Here is a 20,839-nt window from a genome sequence, read left to right on the forward strand (position 1 = left end):
CTTAGTTTCAATTGTTTTAGATGGACTTAAGATGAAATTTGAATCATTCGAATTCACACGATTAAACTCATTCACCTTGTAAAAATGTTATTTACCAAGTACCATCATTCGTGGCCATTGATTTTGGACAAAACCAAAAGGAATGTCTTTAAGGTAACGAAATGTTTGTAGTTAAGAATGCGTCGAACGATTTGAAAATAATTTTAGATTTGTTGACAAAAATAAATGGATTGTGTCGGTCGTTAGTAATTCAACCTTTTTAATTTGAGCGGAAAATCACAGTCGATGCAAGGACGATTGTTCGCCAGTAATCTCCATGAGAGAAAGGGGGATCAAGACAGCATAGAGAGAAGATAGACAAGAGAGAGATGGAAGATAAGGAAGGCCCCTCCCTCAATCGTGACTGAGGAGTATTTATAGGCCTAACTGATGGTGTCAAGCACATGGTAATTATGACTACTCGTAGATCAACAGGTTAAATAGATCTAACAGTTAGATCTTGAATTTCAGTCCAGTCGACCAAGCGAGCGTGTTAAAGATCTAAATTATATTCTAATAAGTTAAATTATGATCTTATATGATATAAATCTTGCGATAAAAGTTACATGTTATGATTATGAACATTATGTGTCATTTTTCATTGAAGCATGTTAAAGACAAATTATTATGATATGAATCATTGTTGGCATGAATTATTTTATGTTCAATTGCTTTGATCTAGATTAATTGCCCAGATTATATAAACTTACACTTTCTTTATTTCACCATTTCAGGATAGTTATTCGATTATATTTAGAAGTTGTAAATCACTCCTTAAAAGATAGATGTTATTTTGTTAAACTCTTAAATGGTGATATATGTTATTTTGTTTGTGTAAATATGATATATGTCATGATGAACTTAGGTTTAAGTTTGATAGAGTTATGTAACGTATGTGCATATAAGGTTTGGTATTATGGTTGTTGTGATAGTGTCATTTAGATGATGCATATGGTACGTTCATGTTTTATGATGAATATGTATGTCGAATGCAAGAAACAATGCGTAAGTATAAGAACATTAGGTTATGAATATGTGAAGGTATGCATTTGATTGTATGTTGGTTGTTAAGTACATGTTGATTGTGGGTTTTATGTATTTTGTATGGATTATAAGGTTACTTGTTGACAAAGTCACTAGGTGAAGTTATTTGTGGTGTAAGTAGGTGAAATGTGCAGATTTGGGGAGGAGAGTTTCGAAACTCTTGGTCTAGTTTCGAAACATCCCATTCTAGAAACTTTTGATTTTTTGATACTTTAAGTTAATCCCTCGACTTTTGAATAATTATAATTTAGTCTCTGAATTTTTGTAATATCATAAATTAATTTCTCATTAGTAGTCATCTCTAAAAATGCTCATTAATGATGACTAATTCACATTTTGACTAAAAGATAAATGTGTATCTTGGGATGTTCAACAATGTTTGTTCGAAATCTGTTTTTCGTCTTTAGATTATACCTTTGATCCGATTTTAATTATCTGGGTCGAAGGGGTTACAGAAGATAGATTTTAGATGGGAGTATTGAAGGAAAAATAAGAATGGTGTAATGTACAAAATACCATCTTGTACAAGGATAATTGTTCTGATCATGAAGGGATTTGAGCAACTGTGGGATGAGATTTAAAAAAAAAGGAAAAGATTATTTAAAATATTTATGATGGATAATCCACTGACTTTTGGAGAGATGTATGGCTAGATAATGAAGATTGTCTACTCGAGAAAAGGTTATATAGATATCTATTGTCATCCATAAGTTAATTTAAATTTATTTCCATCTTTATTCTTATTCCTTTTATTATTCTTTTATTAATTATATGTTATGATTACTATTTGCTTCGTTTGTTAATATGAGATAAGTACAAAGTAATATCTGTTCAAAGATAATTTTCAACCATTTGACATCGAATATTCACATCCTTGACATTCCTAGTGTTGGAACTTGGGACCTCCAAGAATAACAACAATTCCTTTACTACCGAGACCGCTTGGTTCGTACTAGTATTTGTTATTTAAATAAGTGTCCTTGTTAAACAACAAAAAAATTATAAACTTAAAAGGTATAATTAAAGAAAAGTAAATGCTAAAATATAATTTTAATGTCATGGAATAAAATGTTAAAGGTTTATTTCTTATTTTTATAAAATTGTAATAATTATTTAATTATTATCTCAATATATATTAATATAGATATAAAAATAATATATTTCATTTTTTTAAAAATATCGATAGTTAACTTGATATAAAGATTATATCGACGATAGATTATTGATAATGAAGATCATGTATTAACAAAATAAATATTGAAAAAATAAGACGTGTACAATTTTAAAAATAAATAATTTTACATAAATTAAAAAATATTTTGATTAATAAAAAATTATTTTCAAAGATAAAAATAATAAAATTATGTTCAATATGTACTTTCACAAGATAGAAATGAATAAATAACCATTAACATTAAAATATATTTATTAGAAAACTATTATTACAATAATAAACAAATTGCCACTAAATTAAAAAACGTAAAAACAATTTAAATCCATATAAATTGAATTAAAAATTTAAATCTCGTATTTTTTATTCTTTAATTTTCTAAAGAAATTTTAATAAAAATTATTTTTTATTCTTTAAGTTACTAAATTAATTTTAATGAAAATATTAAAAACATATTCTTTATATTTTTAGCTTTCCACTTATTTTTGTTTTTATTTTCTAAAAGGTATTTTCTAGTTTTACGGTCAAACAACATTTTCTATTTTTGTTGTTAATAAATTTTACGAAAACAAGTATCAAAACAATCAGACATTTTAATGTTTAAATTATAAAGTTCTGTAACAGTAAATCTTTTCAAAAATAAAATACATAGTATTAAAATTAACCCCTTACTACAACGATCATTTTAGTGTATATTTTTCTTTTAGAATAGTTTAACTCTCAATGTTTTTTTTGGATAAAAAGATTCTCTGTACATGAAAATCATTAGTTAACATATGGTTATCGTTCTAAAATACGGACACTTTTTATTTTAAAATGAAACTTTGAGGGTCAAAATGCTCTAGAGAAAAGAATAAGGACAAAATGATTATTTGACCAAATGTTAGAAGAATTTTTACCTTAAAATAAAAGGTTGGAGGTCAAAATGTTCTAAAAAGGGAATAAAGGCCAAAGCGATCAATTTAACAAACTTTTGGGACTAATTTTGACATTAAGAAAAATAAAATAGTATAAGCCTTCGTTTATCTTTTAAAGGTTGGGTTGAACTCCGATTTAACAGACATCCTGCAAAGAGAGTAGTATATATGGATGTACTTTCCCCTGGAATTAAGGGAGGTATATGTATCGAGTTCATTACAGAAAAACAAGATATTGAAAACCTAGTACTAGAAATCAGACATGAATTCCTTCACAGTTCAATGATCAGCATTGATTCCAAATATTCGGACTTTATGCATGTTGGGGAACTTCGCGATCACCAGCACAAGAACGGCCACTGTGTTTAAGAAAAGAACCGGTAATTGATAATCCGTTGTGTGCAAGGCGATAAGATACCTGACAAATGGAACGCAAAGTAAGAGGCAGGGTGACATTAACCGTGATAGAGGAAAACATCGATGTTCGGGTATTATGTGCTGCATCGCATCATGCAGAGTGAGTCGACCAAGAGACATTCATGGTGTGGAGATGGCATCTAACTAAGGGTGTGCATATTTAGACGAAATGTGAAATGTCATATAGCACTCTTTACTTAAACAGAATTAAATTACATAATGTCATATAGTATCCTTTTTGGCACTTATTGGTAACTTTGTATACTAATAGATAAACCCTAATATCTATTTAAAAGCACATAATTAAGTCCCTAATCAATTCACACCGGATTTAATTGTTGTATTGTTAATTTCATAAGATATTTAAATCCATACGGAAGTTGTCATCTATATATGGATATCTTTCTTAATATGTATGTCATTCTGTTTTTCTAATCTTTCGGAAGAATTACTCTTGTAAATTCGTTATTTATTCTTTACTTTTGAAATATTACAGCCATGGTGAACCGGTTGATCTTGCTCGTGGTTCCTATTTTTGATCTTTGAGAAGCGTTGCAGGAACAAATCAATCGTTTATGATGTTATATGATAGAGATCATGGATCAATATATGCACACCCTTATTTAAGAATATTAGTATACCGAGTAAAGCGAGTACTTACAGCACAAGAGGTACAACAGTCAAGAACTTCCTGTTGCGAGTGAGTTGATTGCCATTGTCTATTTGCTCCCACCAAGTCAAACCATTGTAGATCCCTTGGTCATCGGCGAACGGTGTTCCCTTTTTCCAGTGAAAGAAGTGATACGTGACCTAACGTAAGATAATCCATGCATAACACAATCATTAAGAAACATAGACTGCAAAGTCGATAAAATTCCGATACTATATAGCATTTACAATTGTTATAGTGAGGAGGTCAAGACGATAATTTCTTTTCTTGAGGCATTAAATTAATTAGCAAATCTCTAACTAGATATTATAATATATTAATCCCCCCAAAAAGCTCACTTCACATTTATAAACAGCATATCATTATTTAGACATCTAGGAGCAGAAATTTAAAGGACTTACGACTGACCAGTAAGGATTATGACAACTAGGGGCTAAGCATAGTGTTTCGACAAGCCCTTTTTGCTTCTATTGCACATTTAGTTTCAAATCGAACTCGAATTGCCTAACTGGGAAAAAGGAAGAGTATATAGTTCAAGTTTGTCAATTTTTTCAACTGTACAGGTGAAATCAGTGCCTTCTTTCACTCTTCAAGGAGGCAGGAAAGAGAGCCAATCCGGATCACGACAAAACATCAGCAAATGTTGGTATTCGTAGGTGTATACCCTCGCGACTTAAAAATTCAGATTTTCATTCATCAACACATATCAAGACATCAAGAAAACTAGAAAATATGACACTAAATCATGAAAAATAAGAACATCTAGTGATGACAAAGATGTAATCTAATCAAAATCTCAAAGGGGAAAAGTACACTGACTTTGAAATATGTAACCTTAGCACTCCCAACTTATTAACTTACTCATAAATAACATGATGCAGCATGCTGAACCCAAATAATACCAAGAAGACTAAACAATTATCTCATCACATATTTTTACCCGTACTTATCTATCGCCGTCTACAGATTGGAAAATACAAGTCCAACTCGCATATCCAAGTGTTAGAGAAGTTTCCCCTCACTAATTAAGCCTCGAGCAGGCTCGAAGATATAGGATCACAATGCTGAAGGCCAACAAATAGATGACCATCATACCTAATTCAATAATCAACTTACAAACACGAAACAGAATGAATTGATCCTATCAACAATCAACATAGAGTTCTGATCACAGACAGAGACTTCCCACCAAGAAAAAGCAAGCACAAATTGGAAATTCAAACTCTATGCTAAATCTCTTAAACTGAGTTCACAAAAAAAAAAAAACCTAAAATTTTAAACAAACGCAGGAAAATTATCGTCGTATTTGCTTGATAAAGTTGGAAGCAACAACCAAACCCTTATTTCATTCCAAAACCCCATTAAGGAAACATCAATAAATAAAGCAGATCAAATCCAGATACGAAAATCAATCAAACACGAAAAAAGAAACCCAACTTTTAAGAATCGAAATCAAAAGAAAAGGGCTTACAAAGAAATGGGAGAGATGCACAATGGTCCAAGCGGTTCCAGGAGAAGTACCCAAGAGAGAGAGAACGATGAGCCATGAAAAGAAGACGATCAATATATAAGTGGACCAAACTCCTGGATAAGTGAACCACTCGGTGTTCTTGTTTAGATCTGTCGTAGGCTCAGCTCTCACGTACATCTTTTGCTTTTCTCTCGACCCCTTCTTCTTTCCTCGTATTATTACAAAACAGGTTTCTTGTCTCAAAGCTTAAACAGACGGATGTTGATTCAACGATGATGTATGGTGCTGGACTTTGGGTTTTACTTGTTCAAACCTCGCTTCTTCTACGGTGATTTTTAAACATTCTTTTTTTCTTGGGTAAACTACACATTTGGTCACTGAATTATTTTTTTTAAAATCTATCTTAACATTACATTTTGATTTTATTTTAATTACATATCGCTAAAATTTAACAAAACTATTGATGTAATATTTTTTATTTTTTCAATAGTGAAATAGTATTATCTTATAGTGACACATTAACATCACCGTTAGATGACTAAAACATAAAAAGTTATTGTTAAGATACCAAACTTATTGTTTAACCATTTTCTTTTTATAAAAATGAATAAGTTTTATGATAAGAAATTAAGGTTCTTAACCTTGTGGTCGTGGGATCGAGTCTCATAGGGGGCAATTCATAATTGTCGGAGGTCTTCCACGGAAGTTGTTCTCAACCTAGCGTTGGGGGCAGCCTACTACCCTACCTTCTCTTACCCCATTACATATGGGGATAGGGTAAGCTAATTTTATAGGAAATGAAGGTTCCACGTATAAAATATATACATTTGATAAACATGAGTTGTTTTATTTTAAAAAAATAAATAAATATATTATTTAATAAAATATTATTATTATAAATGTATTATTAATCTTTAAATATTATATTTAATAATAATAATATAACATGATATAATATAATAATAATAATATTTATTTAAGTTTAATTCAAAATAATTAATAAATTTAATTTTTATTATTTTTACTATTTTAGTCTTTGTTTTTATTTCGAAACATTATATTATTTTTCTTAACAGTAACATGTTGTTTCTTTATATAGAGATATAGTTATTCAACTATTGCTTTAGTCAAATGAACTTGTTTAGTTTAAAAGTATAACAATATTAAATAGATAAAATTTTTAAATATAAAAATTTAAATTATTAAATTGATAGAATATATAAATTTAAGAATTAAAAAAATTATTATATCAGTCATAACAGACTATTTTAGGTTTCAATGATAAAATGATTTATTTACAGTAATAATATTTTAATTTAATAATATATTTGCATTTAAAACAAATAACATATTTATTATCGAACACATAATTAATTAATTTGAAATATATTTTACCTAATTGTATTTTAATTATTTTATATTAAATAAATTTTGCAAGTTAATAATAGTTGGTGAATCCAATGGAGATTTAAATTGAGGCTGTAATTGCATTTTCGATTGAGTTGCCTTTATCGTGATTGTGTACATAATGAGTACTATTACAGTTATAGTTATTACATATATCATGATCATGCAATAACAATTTCAAATAATGCTTTATACACTATATAATAATCGTTATTCAAATAACGGATTACTATTTAAATTCATGTGATTGTTTAGTAAGAAAAAAAGAGTTGAAAAGTTGTCATTTTAACATATTTTGGTTTCTACAAAATCAACAATTTCAGGTTGAATCTACATTTCAAGTTTTGGAATTTATGGGCCTAGTTGCATTAAAACTAGCAAAGAAATAAACAATAAAAAAAATAGGGAGAACATGTGTTAAGACACAAAATAGAACCCAGTTTATAATTTTCATATGTTGTTTACTTGGCTTCTATTCTTCGGCAATGTGCAACTTAAACATAGATTTTCATAATCCAAACCGATTGATTGCTCATTATACGAGAGTAAAACAAATAGAACTATCCTCGAGCCGGATCGATACCTGTAATATGGGCTGATCGATCATGTTCGACATGAGTTTACAACAAAGATTCCAATCAACAGCAAAAGCACTAGAGGATGAGGCTGATTTATGGGGTCATTTTCTAGTGTTCACTTCCATCATAATCATCCCAATCTCCATTCAACTTTTCATGGTGTTCATCAGAATTCCTATGGATTCCCCACTTCCGGATCTCATTTCTTGATTCTTCTTCAGCATCAGGCAAATTTCTATCTTCTCTTTTTCTCATCTGAAATAGAAAAACAAAGTTACTATCATATTCGAACAGGACATTAAACATTCTCAAGGGTTTCAACTTTCAACACCCTGATACCTCCGGTTCTTGATGTCCATCGAAATGTGAATCTTCCACTCTACTCCTTGATGAAAGATGCTTAGCTGCCTCGTTAAATATTTGAAATCCTTGAATATCACCATTTTTTATACTTGCTTCCAGCTGCGTCGACAAGCGTGGCAGTTAAAATGCTGTATGTTTATACTCAAAAGTTGCATCTTATGCTAGAAACTAGAACAGTGATTTTCAGAGGCTCCATATTATTCAAATGTCCATAAATCTTGGATGAATAAAGAACATCGTTGGTCAAAGCATCAATGCGAATATATGAGGTATCATGGCATCTTCACTGATATAACTATGTGATGATCTTGATAGATTTTGTACCTGGACATGGACAATGCAAAATATTATGCTAGCAATAGGAAGCCAGCTATCTTCTGGGGAAAGTGATAAACTTGACCTGTTAAGACAGGAAAAATGCAAAGATTAAATCAGCACAACCTGTCAAATTAGAAAACGGAACAATTAGTCCATCGAAGCAAGTAAAGCACAAAAGTACCCAAGGTCTTGATTTTATGCAATTGCCCAGAAATACAGCTTTAGGAGTTAGAAGCATAACCAGTTGAGATGGAGAAATGGTGCAAAGAGACAAATTACATTATAATCAAGACACAGATGTATCAGGAATATCAGAGAAATGAGTTCTTAAAGAAACTAAACTTACCGAAATAAACACATTAGTTAAGGAACACAATGTTTAAATAAACACACAAAATTTACTTAATTGAAGCTTGAAAAAGGTTATAAACTTATGATTAAAAGACAAAAAGAAGTTGATACTACATAGCTGTATTTAAGTTTTGAAACTTCAAAAGAAAAAACAAATGCTTATTCAACTTGCAGTCAATGGCTTGCGGCATCTCTAAACTATTCAGTTAGGTCTTTCACTTAGCAAATCACAAAATTTTCAAAGCACTACTGTTACTTGGTGCATTTTCGATGATTCATGCCATAGGATGAGCAAAAGATATGAAGAAGATTGGAGCTTCCTGCCTCCTTCCTCTTTACCTATGACCATAGGCAGCTTATATCTAATATTAAAACAGTCATACAAATACAATCCTAGCATTTCCACTATCAACCATCCCACACACACACACACACACAAATGGTTCCTAACAGAGATATTAAAAACTATTTAAATTTGCCTTATACTTGGAAGACAATGAAATTTGCATTGTCTCCATTAGACCCAAGTTTTGAAATCCTTCAAGCTTCCAAACTAAAGCAAGATAAGAGCATTTCAAAGATAGAACATTAAATATTCATAGCAATGAGATGAGTGGCAGTGGGATAAAAATGATACCTGAGATAAGGAGCTAAGTATACAATTGAATACACGGCGTATCGACGCTTCCCCGTATCAAGCCAAGCAAAAACCCAGCTCTATATAAAAAAAATTAATTAGAAATTTAACAAGGAAGCTCCAGAGTGCCCATGGCCCCTTTTTTTCAAAAGAAAATGAAAATTCCAGTTTCTGACCAGCCAGTTGAAGTAAGGGATAAGGCTGATAATCCCCATAACCGCAAACCTCGTGTCCCCCGCGTTGATAGCCGAATCACCACCATCTTCATCCCTAGTATCGGCGACCGGAAGAAGCAGGGAACTCAGCATACACGCGCCGATTGCGGCAGCGAGGGGTGCGTCAGGCGAAAACTCCGCCCTGCATATTCCTCTCTTAATCTTCTTCTGTAACAGTCCACACCCAGCAACCAAAACATTTATTAAAAAAATAGAAACCCCAATAAAAGAAAAGAAAAGAAAAATCAAGTAAAAATTATCACCTTTTTCTGGGTTTTTGGAAGGTGATGAAAGGGTTTAAGCTTTGAAATCGAAGAGGGTGGGAGAGGAGGCTTGAAAGAAAATGAAGAACACGAAGTGGGTTGGGTGAGGTAGAGGCTGATCATGGTTCGGTGGTTGCTGACGGCGACATGAGGTGGTGGAGTGAGGAGTGAGGCCGGGTGTTGAAAGGAACAAGAAAGGTTAAAACTTGAAAAATTCTCGAGGGTCTGACATTATTGGGAAGGGTGACAAAATCATGGAAGATGACAACGATGGAGATAAGGCCTGCGTGTTGTTGTTTACTTGATTTCTGCTTGCCGTGGGCTTACCCAAACCCAATGTATTCCGTAATTGTTTGTTGCTTGCTTGTAAAATTTACGTGCAGTAGCAAAATGTTTTCCAAGAATAAATGTTTTCATTACTTTTAAGATAGTTATAAAGTAATATATATTCGAATTGTTTTTAATCATTTAATAATAAATTTTTTAACTTTATTAGTTTTAATGTATTCTTGCTTTGATATGTTTGAACTTGTTTTCTTTGAGGTACCATATGTACTATTTTCCTTCGACTAAATTTAGAGAAATTTTTAAAAATACCTTGTAACTTTCTTGTGTATGATATCTTTTAATGTTATCATACCTATTGCTAAAAAAAATATAAATTTTTAAGTTTAATTTTGATTTGAATAAATTTTAGGGTAAAGTATATAAATAGTTTCCAAATTTTTAGGGTGCTTACATTTTGATCACCCAACTTTTGAAACTTGCAATACAATTATCGAACTTTGAGTTCCTTTTCAGTAAGATCCCTACCGTTACATTTGCTAACGTGGCACCTAATCTCGTCAACCCCCGTTAACCCCCTTCTTCTTCTTCTTCTTCTTCTTCTCTCACACCTCCGGTCAACGGTGGCTCACATCACCATCACCGACGTCGCCTCCCTACCACACCTTGACCCTCGATTCATACTCATTGTCCATCGTTTGTCCCAAATCGCAAGAAAACCGTTTGAACATCCATTCTCGATCTCCGTTGTCAATCGCTGGTGACCTTCACCGTTAGTACCAGTAGGAGCGCCGTCTCATTCCAACCAAACCCCCCTAGCCACTCGCTGAGACTCACCTCCGTTCGCCGTGGATAGGGTCTCGAATCTAGTCGAAAAACCCCAACGCCCTTTTTTGTTTTCATTGATTTTTGGCTGATTGGGTTGTCCATTCACCACATCGCCACCATCGTTGGAGTCCTCACACCGTTTCGACCAAAACCCGGTCAGTTTCTCCCCCTCGTCATTGTCCCTCCTCCGTCCGCCGTTGGTTAAGGAGGAGAAAAAGAGGGGGTTAACGGGGGTTAGGTACCACGTCAACAAAAACTAACGGGAGGTAACGGTAGGGACCTTACTGAAAATGAACTAAAAGTTTGATGATTGTATTGCAAGTTATAAAAGTAAAGCGACCAAAATGCAAGCACCGTAAAAGTTTAGGGACTATTTATATACTTTATCCTAAATTTTATTTTATTTATTATGTATAAAATCTATTTGTAAATTATATTTTTTAATATAATTATACGGCCACTCATTTGATCATATCCAAATTCGAATATGATCCTGCCTAGGATTAATTAGAATGTTTAGCGAATCGTTCGGGCAGAAAGTTCATTGATGTTTATTTATTAAACAAATGAACATGAATAAAATTTTCTGTTCGTTTAATCAAACGAATGAATACGAACAAATGGCTCGTTCGTTCATTTATGTTCGTAAATGTTCGGTAATCCATTCGTTTATATTTGTCATCCAGAAACTCGCTATCCATTTCATTTCATGGTAGATTGAAAAAAAAACTCTAAATCATTTAAATTTATGTTTGTTTGTGTTCGTTTATCTTTTACATGAAAGAACACGAACAAACTACATTCTTAACAAACGAACACAAACACAAATTTCTGATGACACAGAATTAAACCGAATTATTGAAGCATTTGAAAGAAAGAAATTAAACTGTTGGAATAGAAATACCAAATGGGAAAGAAAGAAATATGTCATCATTATTTGACAAAAGAAAGTTTGCTCAACCTTAAATTATTCCAAAATTTCTGATGACACAGAATTAAAATCGAAAACAGATGTAAACGACCTCGACAAAACATAAACTCACTGCTATAATTAACATGAAATGATTCCGGCAAGAACATCGGTCTTACCTCGTGCATAAATTGTGTAAACTAAGCGTATGGCATCAAGCCACCCCCCTAGAGATTCCCACGAGTCGGCAACCTGAAGAAAAGGGAAGAGCAGATAATACCAGGTGAATGAAAATAACTTCTTACAATGAAAATATAGAGCATGACACTCTTACCAGGAAAACTGGACCCATAGTAGTATCAATGCAGAGGCCTGCTCCTGGTGGTAGAGTCAGATCAGCACATGCTGATACAGACACAATATCTGGAATCTCAATTCTGATACTCGTTTTCTCTTCATTTACTACTTCTGCAATTCTTCCGGAGAGGCTTCGGGAAACTTGTTTCTCCTCCACTTTGGTGGCCTGCTCATTTGGAAATGGAAGTCGGAATGATAAACCGTCACCAATCAATCGTCGTAAACCGACTCCGTGTAGCAGTTTACATTAAATTTGCCTTACTTAAATAACATCCTGGAACTTATTATGATAGTGGCTTGTAACAAATATATATATTTGCTCATACTATATGATTCGTTCCAACATCTACAGACTCCAAGGAACTTACAATAACAGAAGTTCGGATATTAAGTAATGAATTTTGCTTGGAGAAATCAATTCCCATTCTCCGGCAAAAATGAAATTAAACTTGATATTTATTTACCATTGAATATGAAATAATCAATAGTTTTTTTACCTGTTGAAGTGCTTCGTGATCCAGAAAGAACTCTGTTCTCTTCCAATCACAGTGAGGTGCAGTTGTGTTTCCAATTGGTGGTGCAGTCAGATACCCATCTTTAAGATGGGGCAACGGTAGCTGTCCAAGATTTTTTTTCTGTCAGAAATATAATAGAAAATAATTTTCCCAGCTAATTTATTCATGTGTGAATAAGCCTAAAAAATATAGTTCAAAGACTGAATACTGACCATTGAACGAACAAGTTTCAAGGCACTGCTGTAAACCTGCATACTTTAAAACGTCAAGAACGTATAGACAAAAACGAGAAGTCAAATAGCATAATTCTGAATCTTTAAAGCAAGGCGAAAATGAAGTATATCATTAACTTTCTTGTAAATTTATGCTGCAAAATCCATTAGCCAATTATTATGCCACCTATATAGCCAATAAGCTTTATGCAGTAAACCTCTGTGGCACAAATATACATAGATGTCTTACTGAGTAATTCTGTTTCAACGCATGAGCAGCTGTTATATAGATAGCAGATTGGCTATACAGTTCATTTGAGGAAACCTCTTTTGGATTTGTTGAGCCTCCAGTTCCGGTGGTATCCTCAGCTAGTCCATACTGCAATTAAAAACATAAATATTTCAAGTTATGATATATGGTTCACTTGAATGAAATGTTGAGATGATGAAGTCATTATTTAGTCTTATTAATTCACAAAGAAATGGATCATAGGTAAAATAGGATCATGGTATCCAGTACAGGAACTAGTAAAAAACTGACAAACTTACCAAAACAGTTCCAAGGTTGTATATAGCTCGATGGAAATCGAATTGCAGCTGTATTGCAGCGCGAAACTGCATTAGAAGTAAAGGGTATTGTAAGAATAGCATTTGCAACTTTGATTTGCTGCTTGTTCCTATAGACATCCATGCACTTTTATTTCTCCAAATGACTCGTACCTTACTAATTGCAGCCCTCACAATTTTTTGCTTCTCTCGTGCGGGAACAATGGTACTGAGTTCCTAAAATATACAAAAAAGAATGAAAAGAAAAACATTGCAGAACTCCAAAGAATTAGGCTCAGAATTTCATTTGTATGAAATGAAGATAAATAAAGCAGATTAAAAATATCAACATCACTAAAACATGGTTTACCTGAAGAGCAAGTCCCCAATTGTTTAGCGCCTGAAATAGAATTAAGAATCCTAAGAATTACCAACAGAAAAATGAATGATGGTGTCATTCTAACCAACAATTACTTCAAATATACCTGGGGGCTGTTCCAGTTGAGTTTGACAGCTTTTTCATAGTTTTTTGTTGCCTGCAAAACCATAACAATAAGATAGGCTTGCTTTATAACCCTGCATCAAGGTTTCTTTTCACTACAACAAGGCATTTATTACAAAAAGCCAAGGATTTCTACACAGTACTACGTCAAGGATAATGTGTTTCTGTACTAAATTCTAGAATGCATATATACCAAAAATCCAAAGTCAAGAAACCATTTCCTTGGTTCTTTGTCTTCATTCAAATGGATTATAAAAAAAAACATGAAATACTAGTGTTTCTCGTGCAAAATTCTATAATTGAAATACCAAAATTATATAGTCAGAACCTGCTGCCATAGTTCTTCAGCCTGCTTGGTCCGACCACGCATTTTTGCTCGATCAGATATTGCTATTGCCCAGTTGTAGAAAGCCTGTCAAGAAATGACATCACATCAAAACCATGTATATCATGAAAGGAATATATAATTACATAGTTCTGTGTGTATATATATGTAGTTATGTACTTATACAACGATAGACTCATTTCTTAGGGTATTCAATTTCTCATCTGACTGGTGCATTTTGCTCAGGGATGGCATCTTTTCTAATTGAAACAATATTTTAGGAAAAAAAATCATAAATTTGCTGTATGCAACAGGACAATCATGGAAACGGACAAGCACACATACATCATGAAATGTAGGGCAAAGACGAGTTGCCTCCTCATACTTGTTACAGGCCTCCTCTAGCAAAGAATCTTTAGAAGGTGTAGTAGAATCTGGACTAACATTGTCTGCACTTTCCTGCAAGACAAATAAGAACAGTGTAGATACAATCTGATGCATTGTGCAAAGATTACAATATGCTTGAGTTGACAATGTTATCCAGGCTGTTATGTCCAAATATGAATAGTAGAGGATGGTACATAATTTTCAACAATGCTTATCAAAATGAAACAGTACAAAAAAACCTGAAGAACCAATGCCCAATTATAGAGAGCATCATAATCTTCTGGGTTTCTCTCTAGTGCATTAGCATACCTACAAAATGTGAATGGAAATCACTATGGAATAGCAGGAATCTGGAACAGCAAGATATCAAATTCAATAAAACAGTATAGTGTGGAAAAAAGAAAAGACCGGACCTTCTGGCAGCATATACAAGAACCCTTTGACGGGACCGGCCCTCCTCATCAGCACCGGTGACACTATTGATCAACTCAAGCACAGCATTGTTTTGTGGCTGGGTACTTTCTTGACTGAAACAGATAAGTAACAGTTTAGAAGATGACATCATTTACAAGCACAAACTCGATCACACAACAAGATCATAACCTTAACGTAAGAATATCTCAAAAATTATACAATAGTAATCATTAACTCAAAAAAATTTGAATAAAATAAAAATTCAGATTCAAGAATATCCACGTCTACTTTATTGAATCTAATGGCTTTCCAATAAGATATTCAAAAATCAAAATTCTTCAACTTCTTTAGTCATCAGGATATAAAATAATTACGATCAGATGAAATTTTAATAAATTTGCATACATAAATTAAGGAGACGAATCAAGAGACAACTCCAAAGATGCAGAGATTTTTACAAAAAAATAATGATAAATCAAATTAGAAACTAGAGCGTGACATTTTGATCAATTGAAAAATACCTATTACGAGGAGAGGCTGCATTATCGTCGTCGTCGCTTTTCAAATCACTCAACCGTCTGATCGTCGAAGTTCGGTTGCCTTCTTCTTTAAGCACCTCCGGACGAGCAATGTAGGAGGTAGATTCTGGTTTGCCTGCCTCATTCAATCGGATCGAGCTCGCTCTGACTGTCAATGTCTTCGGATCCGTACCTTTTTTCAGTTCCGGTTTGGATTCAGATACCTGAGACGTTTCTGCCATTGCGCTGAAGGAGCGATTTGAGTGCAATGCCAAAACGGAATGGAAGAAGATCAATTGAGAGTGAAGAAACAATGCAGTGAAGCAAAAAAAGATAAAGAAAAGAGAATTACATCAGCGTTAGACGTAAGCTGGAGGTGTAAAAGAAATGGTAAACTGAAGAATGAAGAAGATGAAACAATTATATTACTAATGCAAGACTCTTACCGATTTTGCCAAGCTACAATTAATAATTAAATTAAATTAAATTAAATTAAAAAAGTGAATATTTGGATTATTAATGAGTGTAGTAACCGGTTTTCGTCCGGACACGAATTTTTACTTGGCGGGAAAAGTGATGTGAATAAATTAATGATTTTGATTTTTAAAAAATATTTTGTGAGTCGCCATCGGCCTTTTGGGTCAGGTAGGTCGAATACCTAAAAATCATCTTTTAAAAGAGTTTTTAAGAAAACATCGATTAAAAGATAAACTGATATGCGTTTTAACCAAAAATTTATTCTTTTTAATAATAAAAAGGGATTCGTGATTGGTTACATTTAGGGAAGGATTAACACCCCTACAACGCCCAAAATTGATACTTTTTAATTATAAATTGTCTCTATTATTAGAAATTAAAAATTCAAAATATATTTAATTTATAATCCTATTATTTTAAAATTATAATTATGAAAAATATATATTAATTTATATATATTTATAAATAAAATATTTATTTATTTAGAAATATCAGAAAATGACTTCTAGGTACCTTAAGACAGCTCTTTTCTTTGATATTAAAAAATAAATAAATAATTAAAACAATTAATATATAATTTATAAAATAGGATATTTATTTATTTAAAAATATCAGAAAATGGACATCCAGTTATTTTAAGACTGCCCTTTCTTAATATTGAAAAATAAATAAATATTAAAACAGGATTAAAATAAGTTAAAAATAATTAAATAAGATTTTAATAAATAAAATACATATTATTTATTATATAAATATATATATTTATGGCTAAATAATAATAATAACAATAGTAATAATAATTAAAAGTAAACATATTAAACAATAAATAAAATTAAAACTATATATAAAACTTGTAAAATAAATAAAAATTGAAATTAGTGACTAAATTATAACCTAATAGAATTAAATACCTAATTCATAATTAATTATTTAAAATTACAGGGATTAAACATGTTATTTTACTTATTTATTAATTTACGGACTAAAATAAAATTATATTAAAATCGTATGTCAAATTAAAAGAAATTAAAACATGTTATTCAGGGTTTAAGATATTAATTAATAAAGTTATGAGGACTAAATTGGTTATTTACTTAAAATATCTATTATTATGCAAATGACTAAAATAAATAAAATTAAAGTTATTAAACCGGATTAAAAGGATTATAAATTGATTTAGTGACTAAAATGTAAGGATTACAAACTAGGATGGCTGTAGAAAGGGTTTGGCTATGCGCGAAATTACAAATATATCCCTCCCAAAATGATGTCGTTTGGGAAGGGGTATTTATACCTTCGGGCTAGCTCTCTCATTTTCTTTCTCTCTTTTTTCTCTCTTCTTTCTCTCAAATGAGAGAACCAGAGTTCTCTCTGGCCTCTCTTTAGCTTCCCTCATCGGAGGGAAGCCGGTCACCGGCCGGCATCCTTGTGCCACCGATAAACTCTCCGCCGACCACCACTTTCGGTGGCCGGAAAAACAAAAGCCTCCCGAACGATAGATTCGAGTGATCTACGTTCAACTTTGTCCTTAGTTTTCCTTAAAACGTCCCGTATTTGCCTAGATCTAAGAAAAATACCTTCGGTATTTTTGTTTCTACAGCGGCTTATGAACTCCGGCGACGTCGCAGCTTCTTCGGTAAGGCTTCTCTTAATTTTTGCTTCGATCTTTTGATGGTTTTGGTTGTTGTGTTCTCTCTGTCTCTTTTCTTTTTTTTCTTTTTCTTCAGGTTCGGTTGATGGCTTTATAGCCATCACAGGCGCTTGTCTCAGATCGGGTAAAAGAGTAGAGTTTGGTGAGTCACCGAACTTCCAGTGGTGACTCACCGTTGAGGGCGACGTGTGCGGCTATGGCTAGGCCTTCTGGATCCTTCGGTTGGCGTCGTGGCGGCGTGGTAGCAGAGGTTGGCGAACGGCGGCCGCATGGTCCCTAGGGTATCATCACCCTAGGGTTTGTTCTGGATGCGTGTGGGCCGTTAGATCTCTCAGATCCAACGGCCGTGATGCTGAGGCGGCTAGGGTTAGATGATATAAACCCTAAATTGGTTTTAGGGTTTCCAGATGGGTTTGGGCCAGTTTGGGTCATCTGGATCCATTTGTAATTGGGCTCCAGTTTATGTAATTTGGGCCTGTAATAAAATTAATAATAAATAATAATAATAATAATAATAATAATAAATAATAATAATAAATAATAAAAAACCAAATGTAAAAAAAAACTAGTGTCTTCATCTTCCCCTCTTTGCTCGTTCTTGTGTTAACAAGAATAGAGCAAAGACGAAAAGACAATAAGTTTTTTTTTTCATTTGACTTTATTTGGAAATGTTGAACAAGTTTTTCTTTGGGATTAGTTCTTCTCATTATGAACTTTTCCACTGGGGATGACAATTTATCTCCTTCTGTGATGTAATCTAGCAAAAAGTTGAACAAATTCTCCTCCTTATGAACTTCTTCTTCTTCAGATGAGTTCTTCTCATTATGAACTCCTTCTGGAAATGTTGATGATGATATATCTCCTTCTGTGATAGAGTTATGCAAAAGGTTGAACAAGCTCTTCTCATTATGAACTTCTTTTTCCTTCTTCAGATAAGTTCTTCTCATTATGAACTTTCTCTGGAAAAGCTGATCCATCGAGTGATGGATTTGAGCAAAAGGTTGAACAAGCTCTTTTCATTATGAACTTCTTCTTCCTTCTTTAGACGAGTTCTTCTCATTATGAACTTTCTCTGGAAAAGCTGATCCATCAAGTGATGGATTTGAGCAAAAGGTTGAACAAGCTCTTCTCATTATGAACTTCTTCTTCCTTCTTCAGATGAGTTCTTCTCATTATGAACTTTCTCTGGAAATGATGATCCATTGAATGATGAATTCAAACAAAAAGTTGAACAAGTTTTTCTTATTATGAACTTCTTATTCCTTCTTCAGATGAGTTCTTCTCATTATGAACTTGACCTGGCAATGCTGATCCATCGGGTGATGAATTAAAGTAAAAGGTTGAACAAGTTCTTCTTATTATGAACTTCTTCTTCCTTCTTCAGATAAGTTCTTCTCATTATGAAATTTCTCTTGAAATGCTGATCCATCAAGTGATGGATTTGAGCAAAAGGTTGAACAAGCTCTTTTCATTATGAACTTCTTCTTCCTTCTTCAGATGAGTTCTTCTCATTATGAACTTTCTCTGGAAAATCTGATCCATCGAGTGATGGATTTGAATCTTTGCTAAAATCTTTGAAATTCCTGTTAACCTTTAACATGTATAAAATGAATGAAAATGCACCTATTTTTGCAAATGCCTAAATATGATGCATGAATGTTAAGTTCATTTTTTATTTGATTTCAAATTGGTGAACTCGGTCTTTCTTCAATTGTGTAGAAATCCAATAAATCTTTCCTCTTCGAATGGAGAATCTATCATCTTTGAAGAGCGTAGATGTAGATATGCCTGAATTTTTGTATGATGTCACAAAACCACTTGAGAATAAAACTCAATAGTATAGGCTCTTGAAAAGCTCACACTCATGCAACATATTGATTTTGATAACTACTTATCTGATCATGAAGTGATCTTTCAAGATGATTTCACAGATATTGATAGTTCTTCTGATACCGAGGAAATCCTGAATTCTGATTCTGATGAGGAGAGTAAACTGTTATACTTGATAAAAATGGGATACTCAAATGCTAAGTCTTCAATAGTCATAGAGATGTGATCCTGATTCATCAATTGCAGAGTTGACAGATTTTATATGTGCTGCTCAAATGGCTAAGGTTGCTGACACACTTCTTCCGGTAAAAGATAGGAAGTCATTATGCAATGATTCCAATTACAAGAAAAGGCAAAACTTGGGCTATGATTTTCTTAAAAAAGAAGAAGCATAGGTAGCTTGGAAAGAAGCTTCTTGATGAAGACAATCATGCAGTTCATCTTCCTAATCCAATGATTGGTTTTGGAATTCTTACCAAACCAGATCAGATAACTCAAAGAACACTTCCAGAAGATGCTATTGATTCTCCTTATTTATACTATGATAACATGGTGGTTGCTTCAGTTGGTGTTTGGACCAAAACATCACATTACTTATATGATGTAGAGCCAGAATTTGTAGATTCGAAGCATTTTTGTACTGCTGTATGGAAAAAAGGCTATATTCATAATCTACCAATTGAGAACAGATTTCTTCTTATTCCGCTTCCAAATAACTCTATGATGGTAATAATTTGTTTGCTTTTTAACAATGATTGCAAACGTTGATAAGACTTACTTTGTATTCCATGCCTTTAAAAGTATTAACATAAAGTGATATTCAGAAATCTTTAACTTATTTCAAAATTATGTTAATCCATTTACAAAATAAAAGAATAAATTGAATTTTTGAAAATAAATTGAATCTCAAATAAATTGAATTTAGAGAAAATAAACTTAGAATTTATTAATAAATAGATATAATTGTATTCAAAGTTATGGCAAGCATAGGAATGATAAAAATTCAAATGACTCAACAAATTATTAGCATAAGTATTTCTAAATTAATCAAATTGATATAATTTAGAGTACTGATGTAAGCTTTTGTCTGGAAGATCTCAAACGTTGTCAGAATGCTTGTAGATGTGAAGTTCCTCCCAAACTATCAAAGTCTTAAGAGGGTTCAATTGCCAGATGCCTAATATCAACATACATTTGAGCCGCCCTTTCAGGTTTTCAACT

General features: G+C 32.6%; 3 protein-coding genes across 3 annotated transcripts; all 3 read right to left on the reverse strand.

The window, feature by feature from the left end:
* Positions 1-3,336: 3,336 nt before the first annotated feature.
* On the reverse strand, positions 3,337-6,026 carry LOC120192025 (ORM1-like protein 2). The gene is made up of 3 exons (XM_039194870.1): positions 5,730-6,026; positions 4,250-4,398; positions 3,337-3,589 (listed from the first exon to the last, which is right to left on the reverse strand). Exons 1-3 carry the CDS (start codon positions 5,904-5,906, stop codon positions 3,451-3,453), a joined length of 465 nt encoding a protein of 154 aa, XP_039050801.1. The 5' UTR covers positions 5,907-6,026; the 3' UTR covers positions 3,337-3,450.
* Positions 6,027-7,775: 1,749 nt separating this feature from the next.
* On the reverse strand, positions 7,776-10,062 carry LOC120191770. Its single transcript, XM_039194691.1, has 6 exons — positions 9,862-10,062; positions 9,560-9,766; positions 9,384-9,463; positions 8,402-8,477; positions 8,054-8,176; positions 7,776-7,969 (listed from the first exon to the last, which is right to left on the reverse strand). Exons 1-6 carry the CDS (start codon positions 9,982-9,984, stop codon positions 7,823-7,825), a joined length of 756 nt encoding a protein of 251 aa, XP_039050622.1. The 5' UTR covers positions 9,985-10,062; the 3' UTR covers positions 7,776-7,822.
* A 1,963-nt stretch (positions 10,063-12,025) lies between these two features.
* On the reverse strand, positions 12,026-15,986 carry LOC120191855 (protein HLB1-like). The gene is made up of 14 exons (XM_039194744.1): positions 15,664-15,986; positions 15,142-15,255; positions 14,968-15,037; positions 14,687-14,800; positions 14,345-14,428; positions 14,000-14,050; positions 13,885-13,914; positions 13,689-13,751; positions 13,518-13,583; positions 13,219-13,347; positions 12,969-13,004; positions 12,739-12,858; positions 12,219-12,407; positions 12,026-12,136 (listed from the first exon to the last, which is right to left on the reverse strand). The coding sequence occupies exons 1-14, from the start codon at positions 15,900-15,902 to the stop codon at positions 12,026-12,028; spliced, it is 1,416 nt and encodes a 471-aa protein (XP_039050675.1). The 5' UTR covers positions 15,903-15,986.
* Between the last annotated feature and the right edge of the window lie 4,853 nt (positions 15,987-20,839).

Source organism: Hibiscus syriacus, unplaced genomic scaffold, assembly GCF_006381635.1.
Source record: "Hibiscus syriacus cultivar Baekdansim isolate YM2019G1 unplaced genomic scaffold, ASM638163v2 tig00116971_pilon, whole genome shotgun sequence".
Classification (NCBI taxonomy): Eukaryota; Viridiplantae; Streptophyta; class Magnoliopsida; order Malvales; family Malvaceae; genus Hibiscus; species Hibiscus syriacus.